At 41.3% G+C, this 18662-nt stretch overlaps 1 protein-coding gene across 1 annotated transcript in view; it reads left to right on the forward strand.

The window, feature by feature from the left end:
• LOC106599530 (glypican-1) overlaps positions 1-8692 on the forward strand; it is a 135264-nt gene extending 126572 nt beyond the window's left edge. Inside the window, exon 11 of the mRNA XM_014190813.3 lies at positions 4836-8692. Within this exon, the coding sequence (XP_014046288.1) occupies positions 4836-5044 (209 nt within the window). The 3' untranslated portion in view covers positions 5045-8692. The remainder of the gene's footprint in view (positions 1-4835) is intronic.
• The last annotated feature ends 9970 nt before the right edge of the window (positions 8693-18662 follow it).

Raw genomic sequence — 18662 nt, forward strand, 5'->3', positions numbered from 1 at the left:
TCATACAAAAGTGTTGCTGTGAATGAAGTCATTTCTAAATGTGTAATGTGATATATTTGATAATTGAAAAAATGTTGCACTCAAAAACATTTGATTAATAAAATATTTTACAGTCTTCTTCCTCAAATGAAGGGGATGATGCCACAATCTTTGCAAGAGGGAGGGAATCTGATTTCATTGGTCCTCAACTTGTGGCTCAGTCATTTCATTCAGGTTAAGTGGAGTTAGCTGTGAGTTAGCCTGCCCCGGAGCAGGTAAGTTCTGAATGATTCGTTGCCATAGAAATTTACCTGGATAAAAGGTGAGCCATTTTCGTGTGACCGGTTAAACTCAGAGTTGACCAAAGTTACATTGCTAACTCCTCAAACCTGGATCTTAGGATACCCCTCTGGACCACTGACAGCTTACAGTCTACATGTAATTTTGTAATTTGGTTAAACTATCCCTTTAATGATGAGGGGGGTGGGGGATTCAGAAAATAATAATTGGAGGAGGAACAGCACCAGCTACTGGTCAGAACTTGGTAATATTAGGATGTGGGATGGGACATAAACAACTTCAATGACAAATGTCTCTGAACAGTGGAAAAAAACATCACCAAATTCACTGAGAATACATTACATAGGATGAATAAACACAACTCTGAACTACAGCTCCATACTACTTGTCAAACAGAGAATTGATACTATATTAACATTGTCTGGGTGTGATTGGCATGGCGTGTGGGTTGTCTCATGGTGCCTTAGAAAAAAGTTTGATCCAAATGTTAGGGACTATATTTATTCAATATTATATGAATCTCATAAATAAACAATTGCCAATTTGTGTGCATTCAGTTACGTTAATTTCTCAGAGATCAATTATATTTCAACAAAGTAAATGTTGCAGGAAGGCTAATTTCATCAGTTTCTAACAACAGAAACGATTTCAGAACAAACTGACATAGTGGGTGTCTAAATCTTCTTTCTTGTGCTTTTTGAGGTGGAACGACCCTCCATCCAGCTTGTTATGTGTGTTGCTAGCAAACCAAACCAATCCCTTTCAATCCCTTTCCAATCCCTTTCATAACATTTTTTGTTGTTGATAAAGTAGACCTAGAGAGAGAGAATATTTAAGAAGCCTATCATCAGTGAAGAGTTAGCTCACGTGATTTAAAAAGGCGTCGCTATTTCAGTGCTATTTTTATAGGATTGAGCTGGAATTAAGTTACCGGCTAAAGAACTTGGCCTAAATTGTTATGCCATTTGTTATAACTGAGGTAAGATTATTATAATGTTTTATTTTATTGTGCTGCATTATGTAAATCTCATTGTGTGAACACTGGCACAGAAACCCTAATCTGGGGCTTTAACCTGGGAGAGTATAAGGACACGGCTGACCTGCAAAACAATTAACCAAAATGTAAAACTGAGTCTTACTGGAAACTTTAACCCTAACCTTAACCCATGAAATGCCTGATTCAAACGCTGTTTGTAGTTTAAGAATTATAAAGGGATAAGATAATATAAAGCTTTAGGAGTAGTTTCATTGCCGTGATACTAGCTTGTGACCAGGTTGTGACACAGTAAACAGATGGGGGAGAATCATTGAGTGCATGTACAGTTTAGCAGCATCTGTTGACATTTGGTTTCTGATGAATTTGACATTTACCAGGTTGCATTTTGCTGTTCCATATACTTGTTTTATTTGTTTTTTGAAAGGTTAGAGTCAATAATTATTTCAAATGTGAAACCATCTCAATCTTCTGTCCCTTTTACAGTTTCCTCAGGTTGATGGGTCTCACTGTTCCTGATGGAGACAGTTTTAGTTGTGTTCAATGTTAGACATGAGTGGTCCAACCAGTCAGCTATTTTGGGAGAATGCTGATGATCCTATAATTGGCCACATCTCCAGCCTAGAAGATTGGTGTTATGACAGCAGATTTCCAGTCGTCAGGGAACACTGCTTGTTTAATTGACAGATTTACCAGATGAGTGACTGGAGAGCTCAGGGTGCTGGAGTTTTTCTTCAGGAGGGCGGAGTCATTTCCACACACATCCTGTGCCTTGGAGTTTTTAAGATTAGTTAGGATTTTAATTATCTCCTGCTCAGGCACTTCAGCTATGTTAAAAACAGGAGAGGTAGAGTCAGGGAAAGTGGTCACTTTATTTCTATGGCCAAATGTTACTGTCAGGTTCTCAACTGGGTCTTTAAAGACATTGTTAAATGTTGAGGCTATTTCATTTTCATTTTAAAAATCATTGTATTTTCCTGCTATGCTTTTACAATTTTTGGGGATAATGTGTTGAGATTGTCCCATAGATGTTTACTATTTCCTCTAGCAGGGTTGATAAGACCAATAAAAAAGTTGGCCTTGGCCTTTCTAAGCTTGTTGACAACTTTATTGCGCAGATCCTTAAAAATCCTAATCTCAGCACTTACACCTGTTTTCAGAGCAGTTTTGAGGACAAAGACTCAAAAGGTATGCTGTTGGAGACCTGCTTTTTGTCTTGTCTGTACGTTAATCGCTTTTTGGTTAGCTTCCTGGTAATGAGAGTCAGATTATGATCTGATATTTCTTTCTTTATTTTCCACTGGTGGAATTGCTTCAAAATGTTGATAGAATGTGTTGTTTGATGATGGTGGGCAGTATACTGTATGCCAACAACAGTGAATGACATTTATAGTGACAGTGTTACGGTTACTGCAATACATTTGATTTCCATTGTGCGGGTGAATTCAAGTTGGGTGCATTTAATACTTTACATCAGTGGAGGCTCCTCAGAGGAGGAAGGGGAGGACCATTCTCCTCAGTGAATATCATAAAAAATAAATTTAACATTGAAAAAGTTATCCTTTTCAGATAAAACTATACTAAATATATTCACTTCACCAAATAATTGATTAAAACACGCTGTTTTGCAATGAAGGTCTACAGTAGCCTCAACAGCACTCTGTATGGTAGCACCATGGTGTAGCCGGAGGAGAGTGCATAGACTAGAGGCTAGAATGAATACAACGTGGCTGTCATGAAAATGAACTTTGCTTATGCATGATCAGAGGTGTATTCATTCTGCCGATTCTGTTGAAAAACGTTTCTTAAACGCGGAAGCAAACAAAACGGGGATAAAAATAGCTGAATTTGTCCAATAGAAACTTTCGTTTGCCACTGTTGGACTAATGATTATACCCTAGATGCAGGCAAGAGTGTGTAGGGCGGTATTGAATGTGTCACTGTCTGTCATCTAAAAATGTTATCTTAACCTGTGTGCACCTACGTTGTAAACTTTCATTCATAGGCTAGGTTGTAACAACCTCATGATGGGTATAGGGAAAATTTTAGTATAATGCAGTAGCCTAAACCTATCGATGTTACATTGAACTGGGTGAATGGAATATGAACGACAGTCATCCAACATGCTGTAATAGAAATAAGACCATGCTCATAGAAAATGTCCTCCCTCATCATAGACGGCACTGACCGCCACTGCTTTACATACACAAGCAGCCCCCCACCCATTTGTCTGTCTTTTCTGAAAACATTGTACCCTGGCATAGCATAAGCAGCCTCAGGTGATGTTTTGGTTAGCCATGTTTCAGATAAACAAAGGTAATCCAAATTTGAATCAGTCAATAGTTTTTCAGTCTGATCGTTTTTTGAGGTGATGCTTCTGATGTTCAAATGACCCACGAGCAATCATTTTGGTTTCTCCTGAGGATCCCAGAGGAATTTAGCTTGGTTTATTGTTTGAAAGAGGGTGAAATCATAGCCGGCTGCGACCAGGAGACCCATGGGGCTTCGCATAATTAGCCCAGCGTCGTCCGGGTTAGGGGAGGGTTTGGCTGGCAGGGATGACCTTGTCCCATCGAGCACTAGCGACTCCTGTGGCGGGCCGGGCGCAATGCACGCTGACACGGTTGCAAGGTGTACAGTGTTTCCTCTGACACATTGGTGCGGCTAGCTTCCGGGTTAGATGTGCATTGTGTCAAGAAGCAGTGCGGCTTGGTTGGGTTGGGTTTCGGAGGACGCATGTCTTTCGACCTTCGCCTCTCCCGAGTCCGTACGGGAGTTGCAGCGATGAGACAAGACATAACTAGCAACTCGATACCACGAAATAGGGGAGAAAAAGGGTTAAAAATAAATAAAATAAAAGGTAAAATGTAAACTGCAGACTAAAGAAACATCTTGGCCTTGTACTGTTATAATCTCTAACCGGCACAGCCAGAAGAGGACTGGCCACCCCTCAGAGCCTGGTTCCTCTCTAGGTTTCTTCCTAGGTTCCTGTCTTTCTACGGAGTTTTTCCTAGCCACCGTGCTTCTACATCTGCATTGCTTGCTGTTTGGGGTTTTAGGCTGGGTTTCTGTAGAGCATTTTGTGACATCGGCTGATGTAAAAAGGGCTTTATAAATAAATTTGATTTGATTTGAGTGTAATGTGTTTGGATTCAGTCTTGAGTCAGGTTAACTGTTGTGTCCTCATCTTCAGTATAATAAATTCCCCATAATCTCCAAATGTTCCCTTTTAATTTCTACCATGGTTATTGATATGCTTTCCATACTTCTGTAAGAAACATTTCAATTTAGCCCTATCCATATAGGTCAATACCCACATGTATAAGGGGATAATCTTTTTTCTTTTTAAAACAAAACGTAGAAATGCGCCGTTTTCACATAGACTAAGGGATGGCGCTGATATAATGAATGAGGTTGAAAAGTGGTAGAATTGCCCTGTAAGATTAACATTCTAACTTACTTATTCTCTTCAACTTCGTTATAACTGGCATATAAGCCAGAGAAACTGTATTTTTTTTTCTCAAAAAATGTATTTGTTTTTCTTCTCTGTCTTTGTCTTCAGGTGATGATGTCAGTGGTTCAGGAAGTGGGATGTGCACAGATGAAAACTGTCCTCGGGGCCCGCGCCTCATGGCCCCCAGCACAGACAGACCCAAAGTGTACGCCTACCCTCCGGAGAACAAGAAGGTTGTGAAAGCATCAGCTGACCACAACCTCCCATCCATCGCCCTCTACCTGCTCTCATTGGTTATGTTGCTGCTCCGGCGATAATTGACAGGGTATTCCACCAATCTAGACTGAGTTTGGGACATGGGGGGCAGGACGAGGGGTGGGAAGAGAAGAGAAGATGTCGTGGGGTTATTTACTTACTTTGCCAAAACAAAACAAAAATAACGAGAAAAAAAACGACTGGACTTCCTTTTGGTCTCAGATAAGAACAAAAGTTGTAATGAGTATTATATTATTCAGAGATTTTTTGGTTCTGTTCTTGTCTTTTATTTTACGGTATACGGCACCCCTGAGCTGGACTTTTCACACTTTTATTTTATTTTCTGGTGTTTGGGTTCTCTGAGATATCTGTACCTAAGACATGTTAAGAGTCAATCTATAGACTATAGAGATATACAGGATGTTAGTGTTGGTTGACGCTGTGCTGTGTAAGGGGGACTTTTCAGTCATGCTGAGCCTAACATTTGTGTTCCTAATCATGTAAACAGCCTTTATGTCTGAGGTGATGATTTATTTATTAAAAACAGAGGAATATAATCCCCACGGAGCGTCTTTGAGCTCCCCAATATTTATAGAAAAACTACTTCTCCCCCAAACTCAAACGAAATAAACTATTGATGAGTTTTATGAAAGATAATCTGGTTTCAGTAAGGCCCTAAAAACCTTAAACCCTTAAACCCACACATCACATGGCAACAGTGAGAAAATTCAAACGCTTCACATAAGCAGTTTTTTCATCTGCTTGATAATATAAGGCAGTAATAATAGTTGTGATCATATTCACACAGACATGATCCTTCCATCCCTCCACCCTTACTTCTGTCTTTCCCAGAGCAGATCTGTTTCTCTAGGCTTTGGTGGCTCTATAGGACCAGATGGGGAATGTTTTGGGAAACATAAAGAACATTACAGTGTTAGTGTGACCACAGTAGTCCTCTGTATTGACACTATATTGGCAGAATATGGTAGCATATGGGCTGTGTGGGTGTGTACTGCCGTTTGTTCTGTCTCAGTGGAGGCCGGTGGGAGGAGCTTTAGGAGGACGGGCTCATTGTAATGGCTGGACTGGAATCATGGCTACGGAGTCAAACAAGTGGTTTCTATATGTTTGATGCTGTTCCAATTATTCCATTCCAGCCACTGCAATGAGCCTATCCTCTTACAGCTCCTTCCACCAGCCTATTCTGTTCTGTCTTCAGATAATGGACCTTGGTCGACATAATAATGTATTACTTTCTTGTTAATGGCTAAGCTTTTATGGTACCTATGATGAATACTTTTGGACAGAGCCAGCCAGCTACAGTGGAGGGGTTTTTACATACTGCACTATAACCACTTGTGGTAAAGCAGACTGTGTACATGTGTCTGACCGACCGTTTCTCTGTTTGGACTGGTTGACTTAGGGATTGGAATTTGTGATGATCACTCAAATAGCTTTTTCTCTCCCTCCTCTCATCTCATTCTTTCTTCTCACCTCCCACCTTCTTTCTCTCCCTTCTTCTCACACAGTGCCTCTCTTCCCACTCCCTCTCTCAGTTCTCTCTGCCTCCCAGGCTATTTTTCATGGTAAACTATTCATCTGTTATGAAGACCTGCAAATTGTTCTCCAATGCTTTTTTTTGGCATTATGGCAATGACAGAGCTTCATCATACTGCAACATGATTGGGATATTGTGGGAATGTTGTGGAAGGCCTTTGCTGATGAAAATCTTGCAGCCAGGGAGGAAGGATGTACTTCAACTTAGTTCAAATAATTGTCAAGGCTCTCAGTCTTAGACCACTGTGTGGGAGGGATGGAGGTAAGATACAGTGTGTGTGTGTGTGTGTGTGTGTGTGTGTGTGTGTGTGTGTGTGTGTGTGTGTGTGTGTGTGTGTGTGTGTGTGTGTGTGTGTGTGTGTGTGTGTGTGTGTGTGTGTGTGTGTGTGTGTGTGTGCGTGTGCATGCTCATGATAAAGAAGGTCTTCTTGGGCTTATTCAACAAGATGGAAACCGATAGAAACATATTGTATAGAACCAATTCAATGCTTTACTCCACATGATATTAAAAACATTGTCTCTTGCACAGCAATATATTTCTATCCACAGACTGAATAGGCCCCCTTAGGGACGAGTGGAGATGTTTTGATACGGTCTGCGCTCGTCAATAGCCGACATCGAAAGTGCAATCAATGAGGAGATTGGAGAGATTTATGACTCCAGAGACAAGGTCATACACTAGAACTGAGGTCTTCAGCCTGTGACTGTGCACTAGAACTGAGGTCTTCAGCCTGTGACTGTGCACTAGAACTGAGGTCTTCAGCCTGTGACTGTGCACTAGAACTGAGGTCTTCAGCCTGTGACTGTGCACTAGAACTGAGGTCTTCAGCCTATGACTGTGCACTAGAACTGAGGTCTTCAGCCTGTGACTGTGCACTAGAACTGAGGTCTTCAGCCTATAACTGTGCACTAGAACTGAGGTCTTCAGCCTATGACTGTACACGATAACTGAGGTAGCAAGGCAACACGTCCATTAGGCATGACCTTTTTGGTTTCTGAGGCAGGAAATTTGGGAGGACACACTCAAGTAGGAGGACTGCAGTAGTTATCAAAACCGGTCCTGGCGGATCCCTTTGTATCCAGGTTTTCCTTCCAACCTTCACACAATTATATTACTTTGATCTGATATGCACTACATTATTCAATTGATAGATTGGGTGAAAAACCTACAAGAGTCCTCTTGGACCGGTAATGAACCTTATGAACCTCTGTAAAATAGGTTACGTGTGAAAAGGCCAAGAAATATTTTGATACATTTTGTGACACAAGGTAGTGCTCTGATAAAGAGGGTACCATGTGAGCTTGTGTAGGGGTACCTGGTTTTAAACTGCCGTATCTGCCGGTGTGACTGCCCCCGCAGTGACATTCCAATGCAAAAAGACGACTAACCACTTTTACTCACGACGACTTCACTCACTTTCAATGGACACGCTTTGCAATGCCATCGGACAAAATTTGCACAACCCCCCCCTTCTCTCCTCCAACCACTCTCGCGCTCTAATCTGAATAGTTCAAAGTCCACTGCCTCTTTTTAAACGCTGCACTTTTATGACATAAGAGGCCTAGGTAATCGATAGGATGGCAATCTGCACAAAGACAGATCACAAGATGGTGGATTGATAGGCGAGTCGACACTCCATATATGTCTACTGATTAGGATTATGCAGATAGAGATGGACCACTGAGATGGCTGCAGTCTGAGAAGGGTGAAATAGCAATGTCAGATTTGGGATTAAATAATACTGAAATCTTTCAAACACGTTTGCTCTAGCATGCCTGGGGTTTTGCAGATGGGCATGGTTTGCAGTTATGGCCCTATTATTTTGTCCATTAAGCCAGGCCAGCTCAATCAAGCACAGATAAAGTATTTGAAATTATTTCAAATATTATTTGAGCCTAGGTCTGATATAACCAGTGGCCCTGGACACTACTCTTTCCCCTTCACAAGTTGAATGTGGCAGGCATTTCCGAAAGGTGACGATTTGAAAGAAAACCTTTTTTTATTTTTTTTTATTTTTTTTTTACACATTTGGAGAGTTTGTGTTCATGGTGATGGTAGATGCAAGAAGAAAGACTTTTGAGTCAATATGTGTAATTTGCTGTTGTTTGTTCCTGGAACCTTGTGTCAATTATATACGTTGTAAGATTTTCAAGATGTCCTGTGTTATGTTCATTTTGTGGTGGATTTTTGTGTCAGTGATATTCTATGAATGCATGGATGAATGGACTTTTTCGACCCCCAGAGGGGAAATTCCAAGACAAGAGGATGCCTTGACAAACCAACAGGAGAGTCGTAGAGAGAAAAGCAGGGTTCACACACTCACACAAAAATCGATAAGCTTGTTAGTCAACAATACATTTTATTCTTGGCCTTTTTCCAAGGGAGAAGGCCAGCCTCACTCTTACCTACATTTTCCATATCATTACAAAACAGCTATTATACACATTTTTGACAGTAAACTGGATTGGAACGCTGTGTATGTTACACTGCCTTGGGGTGGTAAACTAATAAAACTGATGCAGTCTGATTGAAATGCACTTTGCCATTTTGATAGCACTACAGTCCTCACCCATTACATATGTTGACATCCATAATAAGGATACAGACATGTATTTTCTTGTTTGAGTAGTTATGCAGTAGTTATGCAAACTGCAACAGTTTGCGGGACTTGAACTTCCAGTCATTGCACTAGCGCTAGTTAGCAACTTCCTTCAAACTGCACGCAGAGATATTAAAATGGTATCCACGAGATCATCTGGGGGGCGGGGCGGGGGGCCCTTTCCACCAAATGTGAAGAGAGAGAGAAAGAAAGGAACACAGGTCCTCACAACATCCGCTCGACTGCTGATGTCAGAGCTAATATCTGCCATAAGGTCTGTCTGGTCAACAGGGACCAGCCGCTAGCTATGCCGTGTGTTAAGTGGTTTGTCTTGTCTGTGTGGATGGATGGACAGTCCACTAGCTACTAGCTTTCAGTTCATCTCCCAGGGAAGTTTTGGCACATTTTACTCATCGATGATGGGAGACTGACAAGTTCTAGTTCATAGAACATTTCCTCTCTGGATTCCTCCAAGAACCAAAGAGAAGAAGAACCTGTGCTGTTACTCAGTGTATCATTGAAAGAACTTCGATTCATAGGAACACTGAGTACGTTTGATGAACAAATGTCTGAGTGTAACCTAACCAGCTCTCTCTCTCTCTCCTAGTGAGAACCTGTCAATCCCAGGACAGAGCCACACTGACATTGCTCACAGCAAAGACATTGTTTGATGTCACAACACCAAAGGAATTGAAAAGAGCCAGACAGACACCAGCTGTGTCTCATTCTGTGGTGTAAATCAATCATTGTAAATGCTTTACACTTTGGTTATTTTTCTCCCAGATTCATGAGACAACTAGTGTGTAACGCTGACCAGACCCATAGGTGCATAATTGGTGTAACTTTCCAAAAATTCCCAGGTTTTCCAGAAATCCCGGTTGGAAGATTCCCCAATCAGAAAGGAATAAGCAACAACAAAAAAGGTCTTCCAACCAGAATTTCTGGAGAAGTTACCAGAACTTTGCAATCATGGACAAGAGTAACTTACAACAAATCTTCTGAAGTCTGCATAGATGATGTGATAGGAATACATGTGGGCTCAAACCGCATTCTGCTACAAAACATGATTAACTGCAGGTTTGTTTATTAAAATAAAATATTCAGTCAGGCCTACTGATCATAATACCTCCCCACTGATTCTGTCTAGCCATGTTTAACTGCATATTATGATGATTGGACATTTTGACAGGACTACGCATCCATAAACACACTGAGAACTTGTTGAGAACTTGTTCTCAACTGGCCTACCTGGTTAAATAAAGGTGAAATAAAATAAAAAACACGCACACACATACATAAAATGCACAACTAAGGCAGGCACATAAGCGTGTGTGTGTGTGTGTGCACGCAAACGCAAACACACACACACACACACACACACACACACACACACACACACACACACACACACACACACACACACACACACACACACACACACACACACCCTCACCCTCTCACACACTCTGCCGTGCTGAATTGACAACCTTGTTGACGCCTTGCCCTTTCGTTCAAAGCGCATTTATGAGTGACTACTGACTCACCGCAGTGGTACAGACTTCATGTCTGAAATATCAGCCCTCCAGGCCAAAACACTCGTCAATAAAATCTCTCTCTCTCCAGTACACTCAAGTGTACTGGAACTCAAAGAGTGGATTATACCAGTGTACAAGAGGATGAAGGATTCTACCCTATTAAAGGAGATATTATGTTATGAAAAACAGGTCAACAAGGTCAATGATTGTTCCATTGTAAACATAATTGTTTCGCAACAGGTGCGTGGGGGTAAGGCTACAGCTGTGACCTACAGTATAGCAGATGATAAATCATACCATCATATTGCCAATTCTCTGATCAGTTTAACTTTTTAAAATCATTATACATAACATTACATGAGCAGGGGGACCTAACCTGAGATCAGCACTTCTACTCTCAGAAGCTCTGTGAATACATGCCCCGAACAATAACCTACATTGTTTGTTATATAAATTATAAGCTCAATTAATTGTTTTAGCCCTTCATTCACATCTGTCTTTGAGAGAGGATTACAGTGTAACCAAGCAGCCTTCAACTGTAATACAAGAAATGCATAGCTGACTGAAAAATCCCCTTAAAGCTGCAATCAGCAGTTAAGATTGCGCCAAAGAGGATGGCTGACGTTTTACATGCCAGTAACCAATTATGCTATTTGGTTATTTTTTTTGCGTTGTTTGTAACTTATTTTTTTCTTATTTTGTACTTAATGTTTCTGCTACCATCTCTTATGACCAAAAATAACTTCTGGACATCAGAACTGGGATTACTCACCACGAACTGGAAGAAGATTTTTCCTTTAACGAGTCCGACGAGAAAGATATACTGCTTTCCCGGGAACAGGCCCAGATCCCCATAATTTGCGTGAAGTCAAGACGGAGGAAAAGAGGACGCAGATCGGGCTGCCTTTTGAGAATCCGTAGGCGAGCGAGTAAACTCCCACTGCCAACAATTCTACTTGCTAACATGCAATCATTGGAAAATACAATTGATGACCTATGATTATCCTACCAACGGGACATTAAGAACTGTAATATCTTATGTTTCACCTAGTCGTGGCTGAACGACGACATGGATAATATAGAGCAGGAGGGATTTTCAATGCACCGGCAGAACAGAAATGCTACATCTGGTAAGACGAGGGGTGGGGGTATGTGTCTTTTTGTCAATAACAGCTGGTGTGCAATGTCTAATATTAAAGAAGTCTCAAGGTATTGCTCGCCTGAGGTAGACTACCTTATAATAAGTTGTAGACCACACTATCTACTGAGAGAGTTCTCATCTATATTATTTGTAGCCGTCTATTTACCACCACAGAATGATGCTGGCACTAAGACCGCACTCAAACAACTCTATAAGGCCATAAGCAAACAAGAAAATGCTAACCCAGAAGCGGTGCTCCTAGTGGCCGGGGACTTTAATGCAGGCAAAATTAAATCAGTTTTACCAAATTTTGACCAGCATGTCACATGTGCAACCAGAGGAAAAACAACTCTAGACCACCTTTACTCCACACATTGAGATGCATACAAAGCTCTCCCCCGCCCTCCATTTAGCAAATCTAACCATAATTCTATCCTCTTGATTCCTGCTTACAAGCAAAAACTAAAGCGGTAAGTTCCAGTGACTCGCTCAATACGAAAGTGGTCAGATGATGCGGATGCGAAGCTACAGAACTGTTTTGCTAGCACAGACTGGAATATGTTCCAGGATTCATCCAATGGCATTAAGGAGTATACCACCTCAGTCATCGGCTTCATCATTAAGTGCATCGACGACGTTGTCCCCACAGTGACCGTACGTACATATCCCAACCAGAAGTCATGGATTACAGGCAACATCCGCATCGAGCTAAAGGCTAGAGCTGCCACTTTCAAGGAGCGGGACACTAATCCGGACGCCTATAAGAAATCCGTTATTCCCTCAGACGAACCATCAAACAAGCAAAGCGTCAATACAAGATTAAGATTGAATCCTAACACACCGGCTCTGATGCTTGTCGGATGTGGCAGGGCTTGAAAAATATTACGGACTACAAAGGGAAACCCAGTTGCGAGCTGCCAACTGACGTGAGCCTACCAGATGAGCTAAATGACTTTTATGATCGCTTCGAGGCAAGCAACATTGAAGCATGCACGAGAGCACCAGCTGTTCTGGATAACTGTGTGATAACGCTCTCGGTAGCTGATGTGAGCAAGACCTTTAAACAGATCAACATTCACAAAGCCGCGGGGCCAGATTGATTACCAGGATGTGTACTCAAAGCATGTGCGGCGCAACTGGCAAGTGTCTTCACTGACATTTTCAGCCTCTCCCTGACTGAGTCTGTAATACCTACATGTTTCAAGCAGACCACCATAGTCCCTTTGCCCAAGTAAGCGAAGGTAACCTGCCTAAATGATTACCACCCGTAGCACTCACGTCGGTAGCCATGAAGTGCTTTGAAAGGCTGATCATGGCTCACATCAACAGCATCCTCCTGGATACACTCGACCCACTCCAATTGGCATACCGCCCCAACAGATCCACAGATGACAAAATATCATACGCACTCCGCACTGCCCTTTCCCACCTGGACAAAAGGAACACCTACGTGAGAATGCTGTTCATTGACTACAGCTCAGCGTTCAACACCATAGTGCACACTAAGCTAAGGACCCTGGGACTAAACCCCTCCCTCTGCAACTGGATCCTGGACTTCCTGGCAGGCCACCACCAGGTGGTAAGGGTAGGCAACATAGGGAGGAGGTTAGAGAACTGGCAGTGTAGTGCCAGGACAACAACCTCTCCCTCAATGTGAGCAAGACAAAGGAGCTGATCGTGGACTACAGGAAAAGGCAGGCCGAACAGGCCCCCATTAACATCAACGGGGCAGTAGTGGAGCAGGTCGAGAGTTTCAAGTTCCTTGGTGCACATCCACATCACCAACGCTCTATCATGGTCCAAACACACCAAGGCAGTTGTGAAGAGGGCACAACAAAACATTTTCCCCCTCAGGAGACTGAAAAGATTTGGCATGGGTCCCCAGATCCTCAGAAAGTTACACAGCTGCACCATCGATAGCATCCTGATGGGTTGCATCACTGCCTGGTATGGCAACTGCTCGGCATCTGACCATAAGGCACTACAGAGGGTAGTGCGTACGGCCCAGTTCATCACTGGAGCCAAGTTTCCTGCAATCAAGGACCTATATAATAGGCGATGTCAGAGGAAAGCCCATAAAATTGTCAGACTCCAGTCACACAAGTCATAGACTGTTTTCTCTGCTACCTCACAGGAAGCTGTACTGGAGTGCCAAGTCTAGGACCAAAAGGCTCCTTAACAGCTTCTATCCCCAAGCCATAAGACTGCTGAACAATTAATAAAATGGCCGCCAGACTATTACATTGAACCCCCCCTCCCCCTCCATTTGTTCTGTACACTGCTGCTACTCGCTGTTTATTATCTATGCATAGTCACTTCACCCATACCTACGTGTACAAATTACCTCTAACCTGTACCCCCGCTCACTGACTTGATACCGGTACTCCCTGTATATAGCCTCGTTATTGTTATTTTACTGTGTTACATTTTATAATTTTTACTTTAGTTTATTTGGTAAATATTTTCTTAACTCTTCTTGAACTGCACTCTTACATCTAGATGTTCCGCTAGCGGAACGCCTCACCAATATCCAATGATAGAGCGTGGCGCGAATTACAAACAACTCAAAAATGCAAAAACTTCAATTTTTCAAACATATGACTATTTTACACCATTTTAAAGACAAGACTCTCCTTTATCTAACCACATTGTCCAATTTCAAAAAGGCTTTACAACGAAAGCAAAACATTAGATTATGTCAGGAGAGTACCCAGCCAGAAATAATCACACACCCATTTTTCAAGCTAGCATATAATGTCACAAAAACCAAAATCACAGCTAAATGCAGCACTAACCTTTGATGATCTTCATCAGATGACACTCCTAGAACATTATGTTATAGAATACATGCATGTTTTGTTCAATCAAGTTCATATTTATATCAAAAAACAGCTTTTTACATCAGCATGTGACGTTCAGAACTAGCATACCCACCGAAAACTTCCGGTGAATTTACTAAATTACTCACGATAAACGTTCACAAAAAACATAACAATTATTTTAAGAATTATAGATACAGAACTCCTTTATGCAATCGCAGTGTCCGATTTTAAAATAGCTTTTCGGTGAAAGCACATTTTGCAATATTCTGAGTAGATAGCCCGGCCATCATGGATAGCTATTTTGACACCCACCAAGTTTGGCACTCACCAAACTCAGATTTACTATAAGAAAAATTGGATTACCTTTGCTGTTCTTCGTCAGAATGCACTCACAGGACTTCTACTTCAACACCCAATGTTGTTTTGGTTCCAAATAATCCATAGTTATATCCAAATAGCGGCGTTTTTTTCTTGCGTTCAACACTATCCGAAGGGTGACGCGCCGGTGCATATCGTGACAAAAATATTCAAAATATTCCATTACCGTACTTCGAAGCATGTCAAACGCTGTTTAAAATCAATTTTTATGCGATTTTTCTCGTAAAATAGCGATAATATTCCAACCGGGAGACGTTGTTTTCGTTCAAACACTGAAAATAGAAAATGGAGTCTTCACATGCACGAGCGCACCAGTGTCATTGTTCTCAGAACGACCACTTTCCAAAAGCCCTACTGTTTTTCGCCCAGGGACTGCAGAGTTATCGTTCCCTGTTCTGGCACCTTCTGAGAGCCTATGGGAGCCTTAGAAAATGTCACGTTACAGCAGAGATCCTCTATTTTTGATAAAGAGGCTACAGGAGGCCAAGAAATGGTCAGACAGGGCACTTCCCCTATAGAATCTTCTCAGGTTTTGGCCTGCCATATGAGTTCTGTTATACTCACAGACACCATTCAAACAGTTCTAGAAACTTTAGGGTGTTTTCTATCCAAATCAAATAATTATATGCATATTCTAGTTTCTGGGCAGGAGTAATAACCAGATTAAATCGGGTACGTTTTTTATCCGGCCGTGAAAATACTGCCCCCTATCCTAAACAGGTTTTAAGGGCTTGTAAGTAAGCATTTCGTGTTAAGGTCTTCACTTCTTGTATTCGGCGCATGTGACAAATGAAGTTTGATTTAAAACAATAACAAAGCGTTCTACACACCCGTTTCGGTAGAAAGCTGAGGGATGGGGCTGGAGAAATGTAACTACTCAAATCTATAGACATACAGTGCCTTGCGAAAGTATTCGGCCCCCTTGAACTTTTTGACCTTTTGCCACATTTCAGGCTTCAAACATAAAGATATAAAACTGTCATTTTTTGTGAAGAATCAACAACAAGTCGGACACAATTATGAAGTGGAACGAAATTTATTGGATATTTCAAACTTTTTTAACAAATAAAAAACTGAAAAATTGGCCGTGCTAAATTATTCAGCCCCTTTACTTTCAGTGCAGCAAACTCTCTCCAGAAGTTCAGTGAGGATCTCTGAATGATCCAATGTTGACCTAAATGACTAATGATGATAAATAGAATCCACCTGTGTGTAATCAAGTCTCCGTATAAATGCACCTGCTCTGTGATAGTCTCAGAGGTCCGTTTAAAGTGCAGAGAGCATCATGAAGAACAAGGAACACACCAGGCAGGTCCGAGATACTGTTGTGGAGAAGTTTAAAGCCGGATTTGGATACAAAAAGATTTCCCAAGCTTTAAACATCCCAAGGAGCACTGTGCAAGCGTTAATATTGAAATGGAAGGAGTATCAGACCACTGCAAATCTACGAAGACGCGGCCGTCCCTCTAAACTTTCAGCTCATACAAGGAGAAGACTGATCAGAGATGCAGCCAAGAGGCCCATGATCACTCTGGATGAACTGCAGAGATCTACAGCTGAGGTGGGAGACTCTGTCCATAGGACAACAATCAGTCGTATACTGCACAAATCTGGCCTTTATGGAAGAGTGGCAAGAAGAAAGCCATTTCTTAAAGATATCCATAAAAAGTGTCGTTTAAAGTTTGCCACTAGCCACCTGGGAGACACACCAAACATGTGGAAGAAGGTGCTCTGGTCAGATGAAACCAAAATCGAACTTTTTGGCAACAATGCAAAACGTTATGTTTAGCATAAAAGCAACACAGCTCATGACCCTGAACACACCATCCCCACTGTCAAACATGGTGGTGGCAGCATCATGGTTTGGGCCTGCTTTTCTTCAGCAGGGGCATGGAAGATGGTTAAAATTGATGGGAAGATGGATCGAGCCAAATACAGGATCATTCTGGAAGAAAACCTGATGGAGTCTGCAAAAGACCTGAGACTGGGATGGAGATTTGTCTTCCAACAAGACAATGATCCAAAACATAAAGCAAAATCTACAATGGAATGGTTCACAAATAAACATATCCAGGTGTTAGAATGGCCAAGTCAAAGTCCAGACCTGAATCCAATCGAGAATCTGTGGAAAGAACTGAAAACTGCTGTTCACAAACGCTCTCCATCCGACCTCACTGAGCTCGAGCTGTTTTGCAAGGAGGAATGGGCAAAAATTTCAGTCTCTCGATGTGCAAAACTGATAGAGACATACCCAAGCGACTTACAGCTGTAATCGCAGCAAAAGGTGGCGCTACAAAGTATTAACTTAAGGGGGCTGAATAATTTTGCACGCCCAATTTTTCCGTTTTTTATTTGTTAAAATTTTGAAATATCCAATAAATTTCGTTCCACTTCATGATTGTGTCCCACTTGTTGTTGATTCTTCACAAAAAAATTACAGTTTTATATCTTTATGTTTGAAGCCTGAAATGTGGCAAAAGGTCGAAAAGTTCAAGGGGGCCGAATACTTTCGCAAGGCACTGTAGCTATGAATGCAAGGATTGACCATCCATGATATAAAAATTATAGTTTGGAGGCTATATATTATTTGTCTACATTTACTTTGTTTACAAAACAAGCTTATATTTTTGATTATGATGGGTTACGACAGTTGAACTACAGTGGCAAGAAAAAGTTTGTAAACCCTTTGGAATTACCTGTATTTCTGCATAAATTGGTAATCAAATTTGATCTGATCTTCATCTAAGTCACAACAATAGACAAACATAGTGTTCTTACATTAATAACACACAAATTATTGTATTTTCCTTGTCTATATTGAATACATCATTTAAACATTCACAGTGTAGGTTAGAAAAAGTATGTGAACCCCTAGGCTAATGACTTCTCCAAAAGCTAATTGGAGTCCAATCAATGAGACGAGATTGGAGATGTTGGTTAGAGCTGCCATGCCCTATAAAAAACATTCACAAAATGTCAGTTTGCTATTCACAAGAAGCATGGCCTGATGTGAACCATGCCTCGAACAAAAGAGATCTCAGAAGACCTAAGATTAAGAATAGTTCACTTGCAAAAGCTGGAAAGGGTTACAAAAGTATCTCTAAAAGCCTTGATGTTCATCAGTCCACAAGACAAATTGTCCATAAATGGAGAAAGTTCAACATTGTTTCTACTCTCCCTATTGAGATACTGTGGCATGACCTCAAGAGAGCAGTTCACACCAGACATCCCAAGAATATTGCTGAACTGAAACTGTTTTGTAAAGAGGAATGGTCCAAAATTCCCCCTGACCGTTGTGCAGGTCTGATCCGCAAGTACAGAAAACGTTTGGTTGAGGTTATTGTTGCCAAAGGAGGGTCAACCAGTTATTAAATCCAAGGGTTCACATACTTTTTCTACCCTGCACTGTGAATGTTTACATGGAGTGTTCAATAAAGACAAGAAAATGTGTAATTGTTTGTGTGTTATTAGTTTAAGCAGACTGGGTTTGTCTATTGTTGTGGCCTAGATGAAGATTAGATCAAATTTTATGACCAGTTTATGCGAAATCCAGGTATTTCCAAAGGGTTCACAAACTTTTCTTGCCACTGTAAGTTCATGAGACATTTATAAGTTATATTCTTCAAGAATCATTGGGTACATATCAT

Source organism: Salmo salar, chromosome 03 (genome assembly GCF_965601325.2).
Source record: "Salmo salar chromosome 03, fSalSal1, whole genome shotgun sequence".
NCBI classification, from domain to species: domain Eukaryota; kingdom Metazoa; phylum Chordata; class Actinopteri; order Salmoniformes; family Salmonidae; genus Salmo; species Salmo salar.